Below are 20,604 nucleotides of genomic sequence, written 5' to 3' on the forward strand. Positions count from 1 at the left end.
TCCAGAATAGAGTTGGGCCGGTATCAACATTCTCAAACTGGTATACCTTCTGCCAAAATACCTGCTACACCGGCAATACCAAAGGAGCCCACCCAGACTCTGAGCACACCAGGTGACAGCAGAACTTTTACACAATATACAATTAAGAAAAGTAATTGAGGCAGTATTCTGTCATGTGCTTTGTAGGGGTCATTAATGCAAACCAGTAGCCCACTGGCATCGCTTCAGCTGAACCTAATATGGCAGAATCTATTTTTATATCCTCAAAATTATCTTTAGAAAATGTGACCTTCTGTAAGCACTTTTCATGCAATTCTACCTAGCTTTCAAAGCGCAGCAATTCACTTGCTATCGAACTACAACACTGGAAAAAAAACGACTTCAGGAGCAATGGCAGCATATGCACCCGTGTGCGTAATCCACTCCATTATGCTGGATTAGTTAAAGAGCAGCATATAGCCCAACGGCTGACTCCTGGGTCAGGAGGCAGGAGCAACAGAGTTGTGTGTCTGTGTGTGTGGGTCGTGAGCAGAGTAGAGGCATTTACAGCGGAGAGATGAGAAAAATATTTAGCCTATTGAATAGCCAGGGTTAGGGTTAGGGTGTTAACCAATTAATAGGCTAAGCTGGTATATTCTTGTATCTGGTGACAATATTAACTTGCAAGCAACCGCAATACCGCATGGAGCTTCATCCTTTATGCAATTCGTTAGATCAGGTTAGATAGCCTACAGACAGGGAACAAATTAACAAAATAATATTTCCTGCTGTGAAGGTTTGTAATCTACACTGCTCCAAAGCTGTAGGCTGCATGGCAAACATATGATATACAGTCATGAGAAAAAATTAGGACACCCTATGAAAACCTTTGTCTTCTTCAACATATTCAAACATATGGACATTTGATATTCATTTGAACAATATTGAAAAATTGAGGTAATATAACTAAACAAATACAACTGAAACAAATTATTTAAAAAATGATTGGTAAAATGTAATTAATAGAAATGCAATCTTCTTGTGAGGAAAAAGTTAGGACACCCCCACATTTAGTTCCACTTAAAATGCCTAAAATTATAATAAAGAGCACCACATCAGGTGCAAATGATTAGAACATCGTTACAGAGGATTTTGGAGGAGCCTGTCCTATTTAAGCCTCAGATATTTAGTTTGGTTTGCTCTTGATTGTTGAAGTGAGTTGCATCACCATGGCGAGATCAAAAGAGCTCTCTGAGGCCTTCAGAAGAAAAATTGTAGATGCATATGAGTCTGGGAAGGGATATAAAAAGATCTCCAAACTATTCGAAATTGGCCATTCCACTGTCCGGAAAATAATTTACAAGTGGAGAACATTTAAAACCACCACCAACATGGCCAGGTCAGGCCGCCCAAGCAAGTTCAGCCTAAGAGCTGACCGAAAGATGCTTAAAGAAGTCTCCAACAATCCCAGAATGTCATCACGAGACCTACAGGTATCTCTTGCCACAATTGATGTCAAAGTACATGCATCCACCATAAGAAAGAGACTGAACAAGTTTGCATTACATGGGAGGTGTGCAAGGAGGAAACCCCTGCTGTCAAAAAAAAACATCAGGGCAAGACTAAAGTTTGCCAGAGAACACCTAGAGAAAGACCAGAACTTCTGGAACAATGTGCTTTGGACAGATGAATCCAAAGTTGAACTATTTGGGCACAGTAAGAGTAGACATGTTTGGCACAAAACCAAGACAGCATTTGAGAACAAGAACCTCATACCAACTGTGAAGCATGGGGGTGGAAATGTCATGGTTTGGGGCTGCTTTTCTGCAGCAGGGCCTGGTCAGCTCACCATCATAGAATCCACTATGAATTTTGTATTGTATCAGAGGGTGCTTGAGGAAAATGTGAGACCATCTGTTCGAAAGTTGAAGCTGAAGCAGATGTGGACCATGCAACATGACAATGACCCAAAACATTCCAGTAAATCTACCAAGGAATGACTCAAGAAAAATAAATTGAGAGTTCTGGAATGGTCAAGTCAAAGCCCGGATCTTAATCTTATTGAGATGCTGTGGATTGATTTGAAACTGGCTGTGCATGCAAGACACCCCTCGAACATCACACAGCTGAAAGAATTCTGCAAGGAGGAGTGGGAAAAACTTTCTCCCAATTGATGTCAGAGACCTGTAGACAGTTATAAGAAACGTCTAATTGAGGTTATTTCAGCCAAGGGGGGCAATACTAGCTATTAGGGCATAGGGTGTCCTAACTTTTTCCTCAGTAGGAATTGGCATTATTGTTAATTTTTCGTTAAATAAATGATTACAAAGTTACATTTTCATAGTTTTTTGTTCAATTACATCCCCTTTATCTATAGACATTGTTAGAAAGAAGATAACATATTGATATGTCCATATTTTTAAGAGAATAACTTAATATTTTGGGGGGTGTCCTAACTTTTTCTCATGACTGTAGGTATACGCTATGGAGGTAGATTAATCCCAATATTATTGTAAATAAAATGGAGTACAACTCACCAATGTATACCATTATCTGTAAACAAAAAAACACAAATGTAATTTATTATTAGAGCCCAAACAATACTGGATCTTTGGGTCTGATACCGATGCTGATTTATGGGGGTCAAAATTCACCAATAAACAATATATAGTTATTTTATGTGCACAGCTACTTCACTGGTTTGCTGTTCAATCTAACTTGTTGTGACATAGTTTGATCATCCACTGAATTATTGTAGTTATATTCAGTTATTTCATTTACAAAAACATACAAATGTGCTGTGAAAAGCATTCTTTAAACAAGCTGTTAGAATACCACCTGCACTTGTAAATATGGCTAAAGATTCTAAAGAATAAATGTTCTTAAAAAAATAAAAGCATGCATCTTTGTATCCAATCATTTCAATAGGACGCTTTAGCATTAGAACTGCATTTTTGGATCAAATTCCATCTGTGGATTTGTTTTCATTTGTTTACAGAATTTTGGCACTAGCATTCCGCGTGTATAGAAAAATGATCCACAAATGAATCTCTGTTGGCTATCTCTATTCAACTATAAAATCTTGCCTTTAGGTTGGAAAGGCCTCTGCAAGATGTCCTTTCGTGTTGACTTGGTTTATACCATAGATTATTACTTTATTTATACTCAGAGGGCGACTGTATTTTGGCACAAGTCGAAGACATCATGAACATTCCATTGTTGCCTGACATACAATTCTGTCGTTGTCGTCGTTTGTGAAAAGTATAAACACAGAACGAAAGCTATGCAACAGGTGCTGTAGATGCCAAGTGGGGTCCTTGGGACGACCCTAAAACCCTAACCATTTACCTCGCCATCCAACACGGTGTATTGTGCAATATCCCAGACATTAATTTAGTGGATGAGGCTGCTTTTACATGCTTTATTACAACCTACATATCCCTGTTTATCTACTAAAAACAGTTGATCAAAGAGAGTATTAATCTAGCTGGCATTTTAACAAAGATGCTTGTCTTTCGAAATTGTAAGTTCCCATTGCTATTTTAAATTACAGCATTGCTAGCAAAGTGGCTAGCTTGTCAGTTGAAATAATGATCATTGACAAATGTTTGACTTAGCAAAGCTTTATTCAGTACAATAAAATTAGTCCACACACACTGAACTTTTCATAGGTAACAGGCAAACTAAACACATGAAAACTTAAAAAAACATAAAAGCAAGGAATTCCACCAGAGAATCTTTTGAACTAACTGCTCCTTTTCCAACTGGTGCTTCACAGTCAGATAACCATGACAACGGACACAATGACATTGTTGAGCAAAGATGTTATAGTTCAATGTTAGTGCCAAAATTCTGTAAACAAATCCACAGACATAATTTGATCCCCAAATGCATATTCAACAGTACTAACGCTAAAGCGCTGCAATGAAATGATTGGGTGCCTACACAAAGCATGCTTTTATTTATAACTTTGGAAAGATGTTTGTAACATTGTGGTATTTGTTTGCGAATGTAAGACCATTTATTCACACATATTTACAAATCATTTTGCATGTATTAAAATAATGGTTTACAAATACAAATTAAGAGGTGTGTGTGGATAGTGAATTATATTTGTGCTTTGTGTTTTTTGTTCACAGATCATGCTACACATTTGTGAGTTGTACTCTATTTATTTACAATAATATTGGCATTAATCTATCTCCATAATAGGCATTGTTAATAGCCAGAAAACAAGTAATTTTTAATTTTTATATGCCAATGTTTTGTGGAAGAGATTCTGTCCACACTGATCTGTCTGATAACTCCAATTATGGAGAGGATAAAAAAATAGCCAGGCTAAAATATGAGCAGTCAAAAACGTTACCATGGTTACAATGGGACAGAGAAACCTTTCAGCCTCAAACCAGTCATGACAGTTCAACAAAACAATAAATCCATACATTAGTTTACATAAGTTTATTTCCAACAAATTTCTTAGTTACATGATTGTATGACAAGCAAAGGAGTTTAGAAGATGAGTGTGCAGTATTTATTAAGTTTGGCAATGAGGACGAAAACTAGCATAGATTGGTCGGCCAGACAGCTAGTTTAGTCTCATTTACTCCGAATTGAAACAGTGCTCATTATACTTCTCTGTATAAAAAAATCAAGAATATCTCCACGATTTGTAAGACAGGTACTTCAGGCGAAGCGGCGTCACGTTAGAATGACTATACCTGACGTAAGACAATGATGGAAGGGTGAACCCAGTGAAATGTTTAATTACGCTGGGTGTTTTGGGGTGCACTGCACTTTGTCATTCAAACAATTGACTGGCTGCATCTAAAAGTCCAAAATACAGTTTTAATAAAAGCTAAAATTGTTGTTAGGGTAAACAGTGTTGCTCTGGTGTTGACAGCTTATAATATCACAAAGTCTTTTTTAAACAGATTTCCACCAGAGTGCCGCAGCGCATTTTAATGCACATGTAGGATTTTTCCTGTGTAAGCGTGTACACTGTGTGCTACCTGTCTTCCACCGGCCCAACCTTAGTCTGGAAGCACCATTTTGGTCAAGAAGGAGTGCTGGAAATGTTTGCAGTCAGAAACATAGCATTGTTGGTTGTATTCATTAGGCATTTAGTGAAATGTTCTGTAAGTAATTCTGCTTCCTGATGCTGGACAAGGAGTTGCAAAGACACATTATATGCATTGAAGCGGGGACTGCACTGTAGATGTGTTCTACACAGGAATACAAGGAGGGAAGTGCTACGCTGCTCTTGTTTTCATTTCTGTCTCTTCCTTTGTGGTTTTCCTCTCTATCTGTTGTCTTTAAATGCATGTTTGCCTTTTGTTTCACTTCATTTAATTTTCATTTGTCTTTACTCTGCCTGTCTCTTACCTGCTTTCCCGTACCCGTTTTCTGTCATCCCCATCTTTACACAAACACACACACACACATACACATACACATACACACACACACACACACACACACACACACACACACACACACACACACACACACACACACACACACACACACACACCCTGCCACTCTCTCACACAGCACTCTTGCCACATCCCAGGATCAGAGCTCCCAGAAACCTTTGCAGACAGCCGTAGTGCTGTTGAATTCAAATAGCAAAACCTCACAGGGGTCTGGGGGCATCTCCGTGACAACGCTTTGCTTGGACCCCCCATCCTCTAAACCCTCCAAACCCTGGGGTGGAGTTTGGCTGTCCCTGCTCCGCCCCTCCACGGTGAACCTCCGCCCCAATGGGACACTCAAATTCTCCCTCTCTCTGAACGATGTGGGCCAGCGCATGGACAGCCTGTGTAGCGGTCTCCACTTCATAGACCGCACCTGCTCTGAGGGAGAACTGGGGAAGAAACCTGAACCAGATAATCTGCCTAGCACAGACCGGAGGGAGCATAGGCTTAACGGCAAGCCCACCACACCCACAACACACCACCAGACCTCAATCCCACCCTTCCCCACGCGAGCCCACCCCTATCTCGTCCCTTCCTTCACCAACAACTACAAATACAACAGCGGTCTGGCTCCACAGCACTGCCTCCCCCCCACCCCTGCTGGTGTCCCCCCTCCTCCCCCACCTCCTCACACCCAGTTCCACCCCCACTCCCACCACCAGCCACCCAGCTCCAACCTACTCCGTCTCTTCCTCCCCTTCTCCCGCTCCTCCACCTCGGCCAGCCTGCAGTGCTCTGAGCTGGGCAGCTATGCATCCCGCCTCCACATCACCAAGTCCTCCAGCACCCTGCTGGCAGGATCAGAAGATCTCCTGGGGGACGACGAGGTGTTTGAGGAGGAGCAGGGGAGAAGCACGACCAGCCTGGCCCCTCAGGGAAGGACTTGGACCGGCACCCCAGGAACAGGAACAGGAGGTGGGGAAGGAAGGACTTGGACCGGCACCCCAGGAACAGGCACCGGAGGTGAGGAAGGAGGTCTACAAGCTCCCCTCTGCTACATGGATGAGGATAGTGATTTGGACCGGTGTTCGGACAAGTGGTTGTCTTCAATCTCAGAGAAAACGTGCCCGCTCTCGCCCTATTCGCTGTCTGGGGATTGCTGCAGGTGGGTGGATGATTGGTCGAACACCCTGCCCCTCCTATAGAGCCTGGCCCACCCCTGTGGCGTGAAGTGGTAGAGTCCAGCACATCCCTGTGTGAAGTGAAATGGTAGTGACCCGCTAATTCCCAGTCTTGTCACAGAGGGGCTGGATCCTGCACACCCCCTCTGTGACACTGTAGTCCTGTCCACCCCTGTGCCTTAACTTGATAGAGCCCAGTTGCCCAGCAACCCAACTATGTGCTGTGATGTGAGTCTAGTCCTGTAGTCTTGCCCACTTCATCTCCATTTCAACTTCCTTGCCTCTGCACACCGAGCAGAACCTGTGGAACCTGGCACATTGCTATGAATCCTATTGTATAGGAAAACATATGCTGTATCCCTGATCCCATTGTGTCCCTATATCAACTGTCAGTTTTGACTGTTACAACCCTTAAAGGGGCAATCTGGGAGTCAAATAACAATAGCTGAGGGATGGGGCTAGAGAAACCACTCTCAAATTCATAGCTCACAGAGCTATGGGCTAACCATCCATTATATTAAAATGATGAAGCCATGTTTTGAAGCTATACAGTGTGTGTTCTACAATTACATTGTTTCCAAACAATATATGAAATAAAACAAAAAAACAAAAGTTATATTTTGGGTTCTGATGGGTTCTCTAAGTTACATTCTTCAAGAATCAATAGCAATACATTAATTGAAAAGTCCAAAACCAATCCCAGATTGCCCCTATAATGCTGCTAGTCAACAGGATTAACACTGAGGCTTCAGAGTAAAAACACCAGGAATACATGTCCCCCCGTGACTAGATAATCTTCTGTCACAGCTGTGTCTCCATAGCTGTCCCTTAGTGCTCTGCCCTTTTTGTCTTCTGCAAGTTGCTTTACCACTCTTAACCCCCTTGCTTTTAGAGGCAGAAAAGAAAAGACTTTCTGCCTTTAAAAAAACAAACTATTCCCTGGTTTTACACTCACTTAGTCTGTTGTTGTCGTTTTAAGGTTTTAATCTATTTTGTATTTAAATCAGCCTTATTTTAATTTCTTAGTGTAGCCATGAGTCCCTTTTCATTCTTGAAATATCAGACTCCTCTCCTCAGTATGTGCACTAAGGATTGGATCATGGGGTCCTCAGACTGCACTAGCTGTTATTTTTCTACTGCTGTTACAGTGCTTTATGCTGTAATGGATTTTGTCTCTTGAATTGAGTAAGGAATTCCTCTTTCCATTAGCCTCACAGTATGAGGGCAGGAGAGGACAGGAGAGAGAAGGAGAGGAGAAGAGAGACAGGGAGAGAGGGAGTGGGAGAGATGGGTTGTGCGAGAAAGAGAAATAGGGAAACAGAGAGAGAGAGAGGGGGAGACAGAGGGAGAGAGGGGGAGGTAAACAGTGGGGAGTCAAGGGGGAAGTGGGCTGATTGGGTTGATAGGGCTCTCAGCATTCTGTGGCATGTGGCAGAACTTCAATCTGATTGGCTGATCGCTGCCAAGCTTATGGAGGGACATAATGGAGGGTGAAACTAGCTCTGTTGCATCCTACTCCACTTCTCAAAGACCTGTGTTCATAAGAATCAATCAGTCCTTTAGACAGACACTTGGGAGACAAGTAATGTAAGACTGCTCAATCAGTTGTTTATTGTGACCAACTGGCCCAACATATGATTGTATTGTTGATTATTGTTGTTTTATGCAAAAACTCCCAAGGTGGCCAGTCTAGGTACTCCCTAAGTGTAAAACCACACATGAGGACAAGAACTCTCTCTCTTTCTCTCTTTCTCTCTTTCTGTCTCTCTCTCTCTCTCTCTCTCTCTCTCTCTCTCTCTCTCTCTCTCTATCTTTCTATATCTCTATCTCTCTCTGTCAGTGGTTGATGGATGTGCTGACTCATCTACAGGTCAGATAAGGGGGCTGTGGGCCAGAGACACGTGAGTTGGAAATACGTAGGTGAGGGCCAGGGATCAGGAGGCAGATTATTGGCTTCAAATAGCCTCATATGGTCTGTAACCACACATATATACACACACACACGCATGTGTGTGTGTGTGTGTGTGTGTGTGTGTGTGTGTGTGTGTGTGTGTGTGTGTGTGTGTCTGTGTGTCTCTCCTTAGAGGCATGTTGGGTAATTAGATATGTGACATCTATGTCACACTGACTTGACCATGTGTGTGTGTGATAGAAAGAGAGAGAGTGTGAGTGTGTGTGTGTGTGTAGGATGTGTGTGGGTGGGTGGATAACCTGGATTAACCTGAAAATAGGATTTGAAACATTAGCTCTCTGGCAATCCTGTGAGACAGCAGGTGTAGTCATGTCCACAGAGAAAATGGATTTCTGTTAGGATTATAATAAAGTGACAAGGTGTTTTTGTAGATAGGACCGTGATGCTTAATGTCATGATGTAATTTACTCCTGTGCCATTCAGAGCCAGGAACATAGTTTCTCACAGCCAAATAATATCTCTCGGCAAAGTACATAGTTGTACATAAAGCATAGTTGTACATAAAGCATAGCTGAGCCCCCCAAGGTGGAGAGGAGAGTGGATGAGAGGAGAGGGTGAAGGAGTGAAGAGGGAAACATTTCTGGGGTAGCGATGCTAATTGGATTGTGGGTGTGTGATCAGGGTGAATCGGGAGGGAGAGCAAGGAGCTTAAGATGTTCTGAGTGAAATCAGGCTGAGGAGAGCAGAGAGCAAAATGCCTGTGATGTCTGGCTCCCCTCTGTGCTTGCCATGATAACAACCCGTTTAGTAGAAATAGTCAAAACAGAGAGACACTGAAAAATGTATTGACTGTGACAAGAATGAAACTGAATATGGAAACAGAGAGAGAGAGAGAGAGAGAGAGAGAGAGAGAGGGAGGTAGGGCAACTGATGGAGGGATTCAGAGAGAGTGAGAGAGAAGCAAGACAGAGGGCGTCAAAAAGAGAAAGAGATTCATAAAACACAGGAAGAATGTAGTTATTCTAGTTTCTCTGTCAGCTTGTTTCTGTCCTAATTCCAACCTGTGTGTTTTCCTCTCCCATCTGAATATCTTTTATGTTGACTTGCCCTCCCAGTGTTTGTCTGCTGGAGCACAGCAAATTGAATCCCTCATCTCTTCAACAATGTACTGAATGTGTATCCATTTACTCAAATATAGCCAATTTAGCTTTAGATGCACGTCATTTCATACATAAAGTACTATAGGCGATAAAATTGCCACACTGGCAAGGTCCCTTTATTGGAATGTGAGAAAGGCGGGCTATTTCCTCGCAAGCATCACCGGCCTGTACCAGGCGTGATTGGATAGGGGTCTTCAGTGAAGGTACACAAGAGTGCGTGTCCTATAGTGGGGGGTCGGACCGAGTCGACTGAAAGAGAACAAGCCTATTTCCTCCTCCTTTCTTCACGTTGTCTTTTAATCTTGTAAAGTTTTGGCCGGATCAGTGGAGTCTGGAAATAGTCATTATCCTGCTTGTTCACACTCCGACCTATGTGTGTGTGTTTGTGCGTGCGTGCGTGCGTGCGTGCGTGCGTGCGTGCATGCGTGCGTGCGTGCGTGCGTGTGTTGTGAGACCTGAGACAGACAGTGTGTACTCATTTGCCCAGCTCATGGGTTAGCACCCTACTGTGCTCTCCTGATTTCCTTTTCTCCCCCCTCTCGTTCTTCTCCTCTGTTCCATTCTCTTCTTCAGACTGATTATCATTCAAGGTGAAAGATGTGTTTCCTTATACATATGAAGTGAAGGCAAAGGCAATTTTACATCTCTATTCTATTCCATTCCATTCTATTCTATGATTTTGGTCTTGCTTTTACTGGTTCTCTTTTTGGTAAAAAAAAGGGAAGTGCATCTTAAACTGAATAGCAACACTTCCTCCATCCTCCTCCCTTCTAGCCTAAAGCCATTTACTAAACTATTAGCAACAGTGGGTCTGCTAGTGAATTGCCAGCATTTTATCCCAGAGCTTACTTTCACTCAACCTAATCCCATTCATATTTTAAAACAACCTGTTATTCACGGCTTTCAAATCACCCAGGCTTTTTTAGGGAGCTACTCTGTGGTGGAGAATAAAGCAGACGATGATTGAGGCTCATTGTTGATGAACTTTGAACCTCTGCTTTGACTCTGCAGTCAGAACAAGGTCAGATTCCTGACATTGGACACACTGCAACAGCCTTTGCTTCTGCTCAATTTTTTTATTTAAAAAAAAAAAATTGCCTCTTGTAAATTGTTTAAAGTTTGTGTGTGTGTGTTTTGATAGTGTTCTCTGTCTGTAGTATTCAGTTTTCTCAGAGATTATTTCTGCGCTGCCTCTACAAATTTCTCTGCATTTTCACCACAAATTGCTCTGCATTTGCACCACCGTCTCTCCATCTCTCTTTTCAGCCACCCACTCTGTCTCTTATCTCTGCCCGGACACCTTCCTCACACACACACACACACACACACACCCGGACACCTTCCTCACACACACACACACACACACCCGGACACCTTCCTCACACACACACACTCAGTGGAGGTGACTAATAGCTTCAATCGTTGGTGTGATTTAGAGGTAGAGAGAGAAATCTCTAGATTTTACCCCTATATTAAATTAATACTTCAGTGAGAAATGCCATTCCATACTGTAGGTCCTATGAGGGAGCAGAGACTTGATTTAATGTACAGGGTGTGTTTCAGTGGAGGCTGGTGCAGGTAGAAATCGGAGGACAGGCTCATTGCAATTCATGGAATTGAACCCATTCCTCATTCCTCCATGCATTATAACCTTGTTGAGGAAATCCTTTGCAGAAAGTATCTATAAAGGGGTGGAAACCCGTTTGAGATGAGTGATGCCTTGCTACAAGTCATACCAATCAAATATCTTGCTTGTGCGGAGCATTTTCTACAATGTTGCAAGCTAGCATAGGCAACAACTCTCTGCAAAATAGTCCTACCCGGTTGGTAAACATGACGCACATACTGTACCAACAAACAACCATTCTACAGGCATGTGGGGGGAGGGTTCTTGGAATGTAATATCCAATGTAATCGCTCCATCCAGTTTAATCCTAATCTAAAATTCTCCAGACCTCCAAAAGAGGTGGAAGAAAAACATGATTTGGAGGTATGGCAAGACTACATGCATTAAAATGAGCCGGTCTTCGATTTCTACCTGCACCAGCTTCCCCTGGTGTGTGTGGCGTGTGTATTCTCAGAATACCTAATGGTGGTGTGTGTGTGTGTGTGTGTGTGTGTGTGTGTGTGTGTGTGTGTGTGTGTGTGTGTGTGTGTGTGTGTGTGTGTGTGTGTGTGTGTGTGTGTGTGTGTGTGTGTGTGTGTGTGTGTGTGTGTGTGTGTGTGTGTGTGTGTGTTGTTGGTGTGATTGCATGTGCCCTCTTGTGATGAAGGTGGTTGGATAAAAATACATTAAGGTCATTTTCTTTGTTTGACATAAGTATTAACAATGTTATTGCTTTAGGTGTAGCATCACATTTTAATCCTGTATCCAATGCTTTGTTGCACAATTATTGATTTATGGTTCCCATTCTTTTTGTTTATTTATGTCTTCAGGAACAAGGACAATGATATCTGTATTGAGAGTCTGGGCTCTCTATTGTAGGATCTGTAGACCAGTTTTCATGGTCTGTACTGTGTGTAGTCTATATATGTGTACTGAGTGTGTGTGTGTGTGTGTGTGTGTGTGTGTGTGTGTGTGTGTGTGTGTGTGTGTGTGTGTGTGTGTGTGTGTGTGTGTGTGTGTGCGTGTGTGTGCGTGTGTGCGTGTTTGTGCACTCTCCCTCTCCACCAGGATCTGTCACTGTGAGGGCGATGATGAGAGTCCATTGATAACTCCATGCCACTGCACAGGGAGCCTGCGCTATGTCCACCAGGGCTGTCTGCAGCAGTGGATCAAGAGCTCAGACACACGCTGCTGTGAACTCTGCAAGTACGAGTTCATCATGGAGACCAAGCTCAAACCCCTGCGCAAGGTGAGACAGAGTGTGTGTGTGTGTGTGTGTGTGTGTGCACGTCTGTGCGTGCGTGCGATACTGCTGTAGCCTACTGAGTATACAGTAGTGCTACAACAATTGTACTGCCATTCCCATACTCCAACCATCCTACCCCCATACTGCACTGACAGATGTAAGTATGACCCCCAACCCCCAACCCCCAAGGAGTTGAAATTCAGAAAGCTGTTTTAAGAGTAGCGTGACATTGGCTTATTAGACTTTGGAGAAGACTTCATAAGTGACATTGGAGGGCACAATTTGTTTTGAGTGGTAAGTACATGATACACTTTTATTCAAGGTATTTATCAATCTTCATCGGTTCCAGATTCAACATTTTAATTACAAATGTTCTACCCTTGATTAGCTGCACAAAGGTCCTTAAATAAAGGGCTTTCTGTTAATAGCCTCCAATTCCCCATGGAGGAGGTCATACAAACACATACACAATCACCACAAACGCGCGTACACACACACACACACACACACACACACACACACACACACACACACACACACACACACACACACACACACACACACACACACACACACACACACACTCACAGCTTCTCAAATTGTAATGTTAAATGAGACCAGATCAAGTCTGTTATTATTGTCAATTGATTATTACTGTAAAACCTGCTGGGTTCTGATTGGTATTAGCCTAGTTTTTTATTTCCTGCAAACAGAAATCAAGTCAAGACCCAATTTCCTGCCTTTGTGTACAATACTGTATCAATCATTTTGCTATTGAATGAACATGTGATGGCTTGGTCACCAAAGTCAGTATGTGTGTCAGTGAGGGCTGCTGTGTCTCTTGCTGTATCAGACTGTGTCAGTGGTGTATCTATCAGAGCCAGTATGTCAGTGGTGTATCTATCAGAGCCAGTATGTCAGTGGTGTATCTATCAGAGCCAGTATGTCAGTGGTGTGTCAATATCAGAATGTGTCAGTGGTGTATCTATTAGTGTGGTGTATTATTAGTGGTGTGTCCTGTAGCTGTTTCCTCCAGCCTTTAGATTTTGTTTTATTTACCCAGAGCCAGAGCCAGAGCCAGCCAGGGTGTTGGGTTAGCAGGACTGGCACTGGGAGATCTATACTATACCTCCTCTGTGCCATGGTGAAATGGCTAGGCAGAATGTGCCACTTTCCCTGCTCCGGTCCTCCCTCCTCTGTTCTCTCTCCTCTGTTCTCTCTCCTCCCTCATCTGTTCTCCTAAAAATAATCTAGAATGGATTGATTTAATGAATTGTCATCCATTTTTGCTCCGGAACAGTTTCTACCCACAGGCCATAAGACTGCTCAACTAACCCCCCCCCCCTCTATAATGCACAGAGCGATGGGAGAATGTGCTCGCAATTTCATTGAATGTTAGGAAAAACTAAATTCTTTCTATAGAGCTATCAAAAGTATTTGATTGGTTTGACATGTCATGAGGCATCACTCATTTCAAATGGGTTTCCACCCCTTTGTAGCAACTTTCTGCAAAGGATTTCTCTCAATGTATATTTGGCTTTGACCATGATGGATCTTAATGGATGTTAAATAGAATATTAAGCAAGTGTGATTGATTTCAGTTTCCTTCAGAAGTGGTAGACAGGCGATAAATAGTTCAGTAGTAACGGTGTGTACAGATGGATCTGGTTTACATAGACTGAATGATCGGCATCAAATATTTATCCCCCAGTTTAGGCAGCCACTGAAGTGGGTCAAGGAAGCAAGCACTTCTGCGATAGTGCTCATAGAGAATTTATAGTCAACTTGATCACCTTAGCTCAATACAGAAAACAATACAGTCAGTGTGTGTGTGCGTGTCTCCAAATTCTTTGGGTACTTTGTATTCACTGTTTCATTATGGATCCAAATAAAGTATTTAACATTTCTGGCCAGATCTGCCTCTGTCTGTGTGCATAAAATGTGGACATGTAAATCTGATCTGAAGATGTTCACCTCCCCCCCCCCCCCCCCCCCCCCCCCACACACACACACACACTTATCTCTCTTTTCTCCTCTCTCCTTCTCTCCTTTCTCTCTTTCCAACAGTGGGAGAAGCTTCAGATGACGTCGAGTGAGAGGAGGAAGATCATGTGTTCGGTCACATTCCACGTCATCGCCATCACCTGTGTGGTGTGGTCTCTCTACGTGCTCATCGACAGGACGGCAGAGGAGATCAGACAAGGTCAGCACAGCAGAGGAAATGCCATAAAACACCACTACACCAACACAGCCCATCAGTAATGGGTCTCAATGGACTTCATAGCAAGCTGTAAATGGGTCTCAATGGACTATTGCACTAATGCACTATTCTTGCATTATTACAGATAATAGTACAGGGCTGAGATGATGCATACTTATTCTAAAATGATGGTCCTATATCCATTCATTCACTGCCATTACAATATTTTGCTATGCTGTCTCTGTCCTCTAAGCAGGCAGCCAGGCAATTACGACTACTGTTCTATTTCTGTTTAGACTGTCATTTTTGTGCTGTGAGAGCAGGTAGCAAGCTGTAAATGGGCAGGCTTCAGGACATCTCTGATGCTCTGGTATATCGATAGCTCCATGGACATCAAAGAAAAGGCTGAGGCCTGGGAGACTGAGCAGGCCTGAGTGTTTGTGATAGAGAGATGATGAAATAAGTGTTTGATGTTTGTGTATGTGTGTGTGTGTGTGTCAGTACAATGTTTGTTTTATACTTCCTTTGCTTCGCTCTAAAATACAGTAGTAACAACTTATACCCAGTCATCTATATAGTACAGTGATACACTTTGATAAGTGTACTGTGTATCAGTCACTCTCATCCGGTGTTTTTTGGGGCTGAATGGGCACCGTGATTTCATGTTAGAATTGTTACGGTGCTTGGGTTCCTCATCAGTCTTCCTCTGCAAAGTCACACATGACAATTCTCTTTGATTTTCCATGTCAGTATGTCCCACAATGAATATTTACTTATGTAGTGATCTGATTTAGAAAAAGACCTGCAGATCTTATAATTTACAGTCTACCTATCTTTACTACAGTTTATTAGTGTGAAACAATAAGGATCATCAGTGCATGTTGAATTACGTTATGCACTAGACAAAACTATCATCTCAACTTCATTTTCTCTCTCTACCTCTCTCTCCCTCTCGCTGACATTTCTGTTTGTCTATTTCTGTCTGTCTATTTCTGGTGGTACATGATACTAACACTTTCTTCACCCATGCAGCCGGAAGAATCCCAGGTAAACTTTCACCTTTCAAACTTTGACCTTTGATTATTTCATGTTGTGTCCTATAAGACTGGACTCTGGTGTATCTAGTTGTGTTTCTACATGATTCTCTCTCTCCTCCCCTACTCAGCCTGGTTGAAACTAATCTGACTATTTCATCTACCATATCCAACCCTGAAAGGCTTGGCCTTAGGGTCCCAGATATGTGCACTATTCTTTGTTTGATATGCAGGATAGGATATGCACTAACGGTTCCCCTCAGCATGCAGTCATGCACATATAGATAGGATTGGCTGAATATTTAAATATGCCAGAAAATTAGAGGAGTATAATCTGTCTCCTTAGTCACACCTATTCACCTGTTGTAACAGGCTTTGATATAACCCTGGAACAGTTAACAAGCACAAGGGCACACACGCACAAACGTAAATGTTAACACACACACACAAACGTAAATGTTAACACACGCACAAACGTAAATGTTAACACACACACTCACACATCCTACTGTATTCTCCTGGGCCCCATTCAGACATGGCTTCTCCTGTGTTCCTCTATGGAATGAGTGAATGATCAGCTGTCATCACTATGACACTATAGCAGGTGGCCAGGATATGGATGGGATGCACACACTAAAAGCAAGAGCTACCTATTTTTCTATTTAAAACCCCTTATTTGTGCCTCAAATACCATTTTGAATCCCTGTGACTGATTAGCTTTAGTGTGTTGTATATACGTGCTTCAGCCCATGCTTTGAGAAGAAAGTTAAGTTGCAGTTATACTGTGGGCAAGTGCACAGACTTAAATGTATATCGATGGCATATAATGTAATATGCACATGTCTTATAGACATTGATTATTGCATTTTATGATATATACTGTATATGGTATGATTATATTCATACTCTTCTTTCCTTTTCAACCGACTTACCAAGGAGCTCTCTAGGAGGTCTTTTACCCACTGATCTTCATGAGTTAAAGTATATGTTCAGTATGGTTTGTACCACAGTTTGGGGTGTCTTTCACATGTGTGTTTTTCTCTCTCCTCTCCTCTGTCGTTTCCTCCAGGGATCCTGGAATGGCCTTTCTGGACCAAGCTGGTGGTGGTGGCCATCGGCTTCACAGGGGGGCTGGTGTTCATGTATGTGCAGTGTAAGGTATACATGCAGCTGTGGAGGAGACTAAAGGCCTACAACCGGGTCATATACGTGCAGAACCGCCCAGAGACGTGTAAAAAGCTGGTGTTGGAGAAGCCACCACTCATGGAGCCCAGTCTGGAGAGCAAGGAGGCTCTGGCCCCTGCCCAGTCAGACACAAACTCCTCCCAGTACACAGAGACAGAGGACTACAGTGTGGAGGTGCTCCATGTTTGACCACGCCCTCCAACCCTCCCTCACCCCCCAACCCCCCCCCCCCCCCCCCCCCCCCCCCCCCCCCCCACACACACACACACACTCTCACACACACACGCACACACAGACACACTCACACACACACAGACACACACACACACTCACACACACACACACACACTCACACACACACACACACACACACACACACACACATACACACAGGACCACAATACAGTGCAGTATAAAGTGGCTCCATGTTTGACCAAGTGTGGCTCAAGCCCATCTGACACTCATTCCCCCACTCTGATCCATTGCCCCCACCAGCCTCAACATAAATCTGACACTGTACCCTCCACCGCTTCCTCCCCCACAGACACAGGGGGGACTACCAGGTAACCCACAAGCCTGATCCTCCATCCCCCAACCTGACTCTCTGTTCACCACCATGGCCATTTTTCCCCAGGACCAGACCCCCACCACTGGAGCCCCGAAAACCAGACGAACCACACACCTCCCTCTTTCTGGGGGAAACAACAGATGAGGCTCCAGACACACACACACACACGCGCGCGCGCACGCACACACACACACGCGCACACGCACGCACACACACACACACACACACACACACACACACACACACACACACACACACACACACACACACACACACACACACACACACACACACACACACACACACACACACACACACACACACACACACATCTCTGGGGAACAGGACTGAGACAAACGGACTTATACTCGGCTCCAGAGGTTTAAATGTTTCTGTTGTGTTGTTTGTTTGTTTGTTAGTTTGTTAGTTTGTTTGTTTGTTTTACTTCCTGTGAGTCATGGGCTAAACCATCATGGATCAGTGTGAAGCGCCACCAGATCTCTGGAACATTCCAACTACTGCCACAGACTGTTGTCAACCTAGACCTCGCTGTCGCCCATTGCCTGCCCATCGCTCTGGGTCTGTCAGCGCTGGTCCGAATCGGATCGGGCCCTGACCATGCATTGAAGCACTTTTTAGTTCCCATCAACCCCCATTCAAGCTTTTCCTCTTTGAATATGAATCAAGTACATTATACATGGCAGAGAATTATACACAAACTAACTTGAAGTCTTGAGGAAAACTCTCCCGTTTTATATTTGAAATTTTTATCCCACCTCACAGATACTGTACATGCCCTCCCTCGGATGACAAAAAAGGAAATCGGGAAAAGCAATGAAAAAAATGGAATCCCGCTGAGATGATCGTTCCACTTTTCTAAAAGAATGAAAAAAAAATACACTGAAAGTGAATGCTAAATAGGTCCTCGTAATACCTGTGATTTTAAGATCGTTGGATGGTCGTTTGGTTTGGGTCAATAACCAAATTACAACATTAAGATAACATCAGATTCAGCCCAACGCCACTTGATGTTTATCCCCACCACATGAACTGTCTGAAGGCTTAGAGAATGTACAACTTTTTAAAACCATTTTCTACCGGTCACAGGAAATTGCTAGATAATCTCTGTGTTAGCATCATAACAAGACCTTTGGAAATAAATCAGTTGTGTTTTTCTATTGTGCGAATGATACAGTACTTATGGTATTCCATGTGCAGTTTTTAATATCTGTTAATTTGTTTGCTTAATCATGGGATGTCCTTGAGAAACCCACAGCCTCCTTTTTAGATTGCTCCTTCACCTATTACCCAGGCAGTTCTCCAATCAGACTCATTGAAGATGGAGACCTGAAAGCCTGGTTGACATAAGATTATTTGTTTTGATGATATGATGCCCAATGAGTGTAAATGTGATGATACAGGGTTTGTTGAGGTATGGGGTACACTAGTCTATGTGATCTTATAACACATATACAGTACAGTGTGATACAGACCTGATACGTCGCCCTGTGAAACACCATGCATCTTTCAGTCAAGCAAAAGTCTCTGTTGCACAGAAAGGCTCTAGTTTCACCCCAGAATATCTCAGTGTCCATATTGAACAGTGTCCATATTTAACAGTGTCCCTATTGAACAGAATCATTATTTGATTTAAGTCCATACTCTCTTTCACATCTAGCATAACAAAAACATTTTCAATGTATATTCTCTGAAGAAAAGTCTTAAGGGCTTCTCTGAAGTAAAGCAGAGTTACCATCTGTTGACATTTACAAATAATGATGTTGTCGCACAGAGTTGTTGTCAAGTTGTTTCACAGAAGTGTCAATCATCAGTGCTATCAGTGAAGCAGAACTTGATAAGTTCTGTTTCAAATTTAGGAGGCATGGAAGGATTTCCGATGGAACAACAAAGGTGCATGAAAAGCTGAAAAGCTGAAAAGCCGAAAAGCTCCCCACCTGCTGTTTAAGGATGAAAGTGCAGTCTTAAAATGGGAGTTCTGGATTTCTCAGGGCAATGTGTTTTGGGCTTACAGTCTGTTGTAAGTGCTTTTGTATATGTGGGAGAACAGTAATGCCAGACTTCTCTTGTGAGCCTGACAACCATTCCAGCAAAACACACTTTTAAAAGTGTCTTTGATACTGTACCAGTGTAATTGTGTACAACAGAGGTCTCACATCCAACTTCTCATACACTTACTACTGTGTTACAGTGACAAATGAAATCAGCATTGTTTCTCAATATTGCATTCTGTATTTCTGTGATGTAAAGCCCCATGGTGATCTAGGATTTTGAGTCTAATATGTTCATATATATATGTTATATATATATATGTTTGTAGCATTGAGAACCAGGCTTGAAACAGGCCATGTTTTGAAATACTCTGAACTACAGTACCCACAAGGCTCTGTGCAATTAGACAGAAAAAAAGTGCAATTACCCTTTTTTTGACCTGGTCAATTCTATAGTCATTTACTGTTGGTGTTTCTCATTCAGAGCATTCTCTGGATACATGATGATTATTTCTTAATTTTGTGTTGTATTTATTTTTAAAAGGAAAAGAGACAAAGCACATGATTTGTTCGCATTAAAAGACCCCTTGAAATTGTGATTTTATGCAACTAACACTATTTACTTCCAGCCATGATTCATTGGAACCATCAGTAAGGCAATTCCACCTTTGCACCTTTCTCCCATATCTGTTTTTCTAATAATGGAAGCCAGAGCTAGACTTGATATACTCCAAAATACTGTACCCCAATATTTTAAGAATTGCAGTCCTTGCTGTAGCACCTTTTTAAAGTTTTTATTTTTTATTGGATATACAGCCCGCCGGACATTACACCAGTGCTTTTGCCTGTTCAATATGCTGTATTATGGAGCTGAATTATCAACCTTTGTTTTTAGCATTAATGATATACTGTAGCTTTTTGGGGGGGATTCATAGTATTCATAGGAGCTGGCTCCTTTAATGTTCTTTGAGATGAGAGTTGACAACTTTGAACTTATTGAAGTTGACATATATTTTTTTTTACATACTTTATGGACAGGATTTAGCTTATGGTACACTGTAGGTGAGGACGTTTCTTTACAGCTGAGCTCTACTTTATAATCGCTAATAC

The 20,604-nt window shown here is 42.6% G+C and overlaps 1 protein-coding gene across 5 annotated transcripts in view; it reads left to right on the forward strand.

Annotated features, from left to right (window-relative positions):
- Nucleotides 1–17,131, forward strand: part of marchf8 (membrane-associated ring finger (C3HC4) 8) — a 70,810-nt gene extending 53,679 nt beyond the window's left edge. For 4 of the 5 annotated variants that reach the window (XM_083695412.1, XM_083695411.1, XM_083695413.1 and 1 more), the window contains 4 exons: nucleotides 12,321–12,501; nucleotides 14,566–14,701; nucleotides 15,731–15,745; nucleotides 16,802–17,131. In XM_083695412.1, the coding sequence (XP_083551538.1) occupies nucleotides 12,321–12,501; nucleotides 14,566–14,701; nucleotides 15,731–15,745; nucleotides 16,802–17,106 (637 nt within the window). In that variant the 3' untranslated portion in view covers nucleotides 17,107–17,131. The remainder of the gene's footprint in view (nucleotides 1–12,320; nucleotides 12,502–14,565; nucleotides 14,702–15,730; nucleotides 15,746–16,801) is intronic. The other variant, XM_083695414.1, reaches the window with a different exon arrangement.
- Nucleotides 17,132–20,604: the final 3,473 nt, after the last annotated feature.

Source organism: Argentina silus (assembly GCF_951799395.1).
Source record: "Argentina silus genome assembly, chromosome: X".
Taxonomy (NCBI): Eukaryota; Metazoa; Chordata; class Actinopteri; order Argentiniformes; family Argentinidae; genus Argentina; species Argentina silus.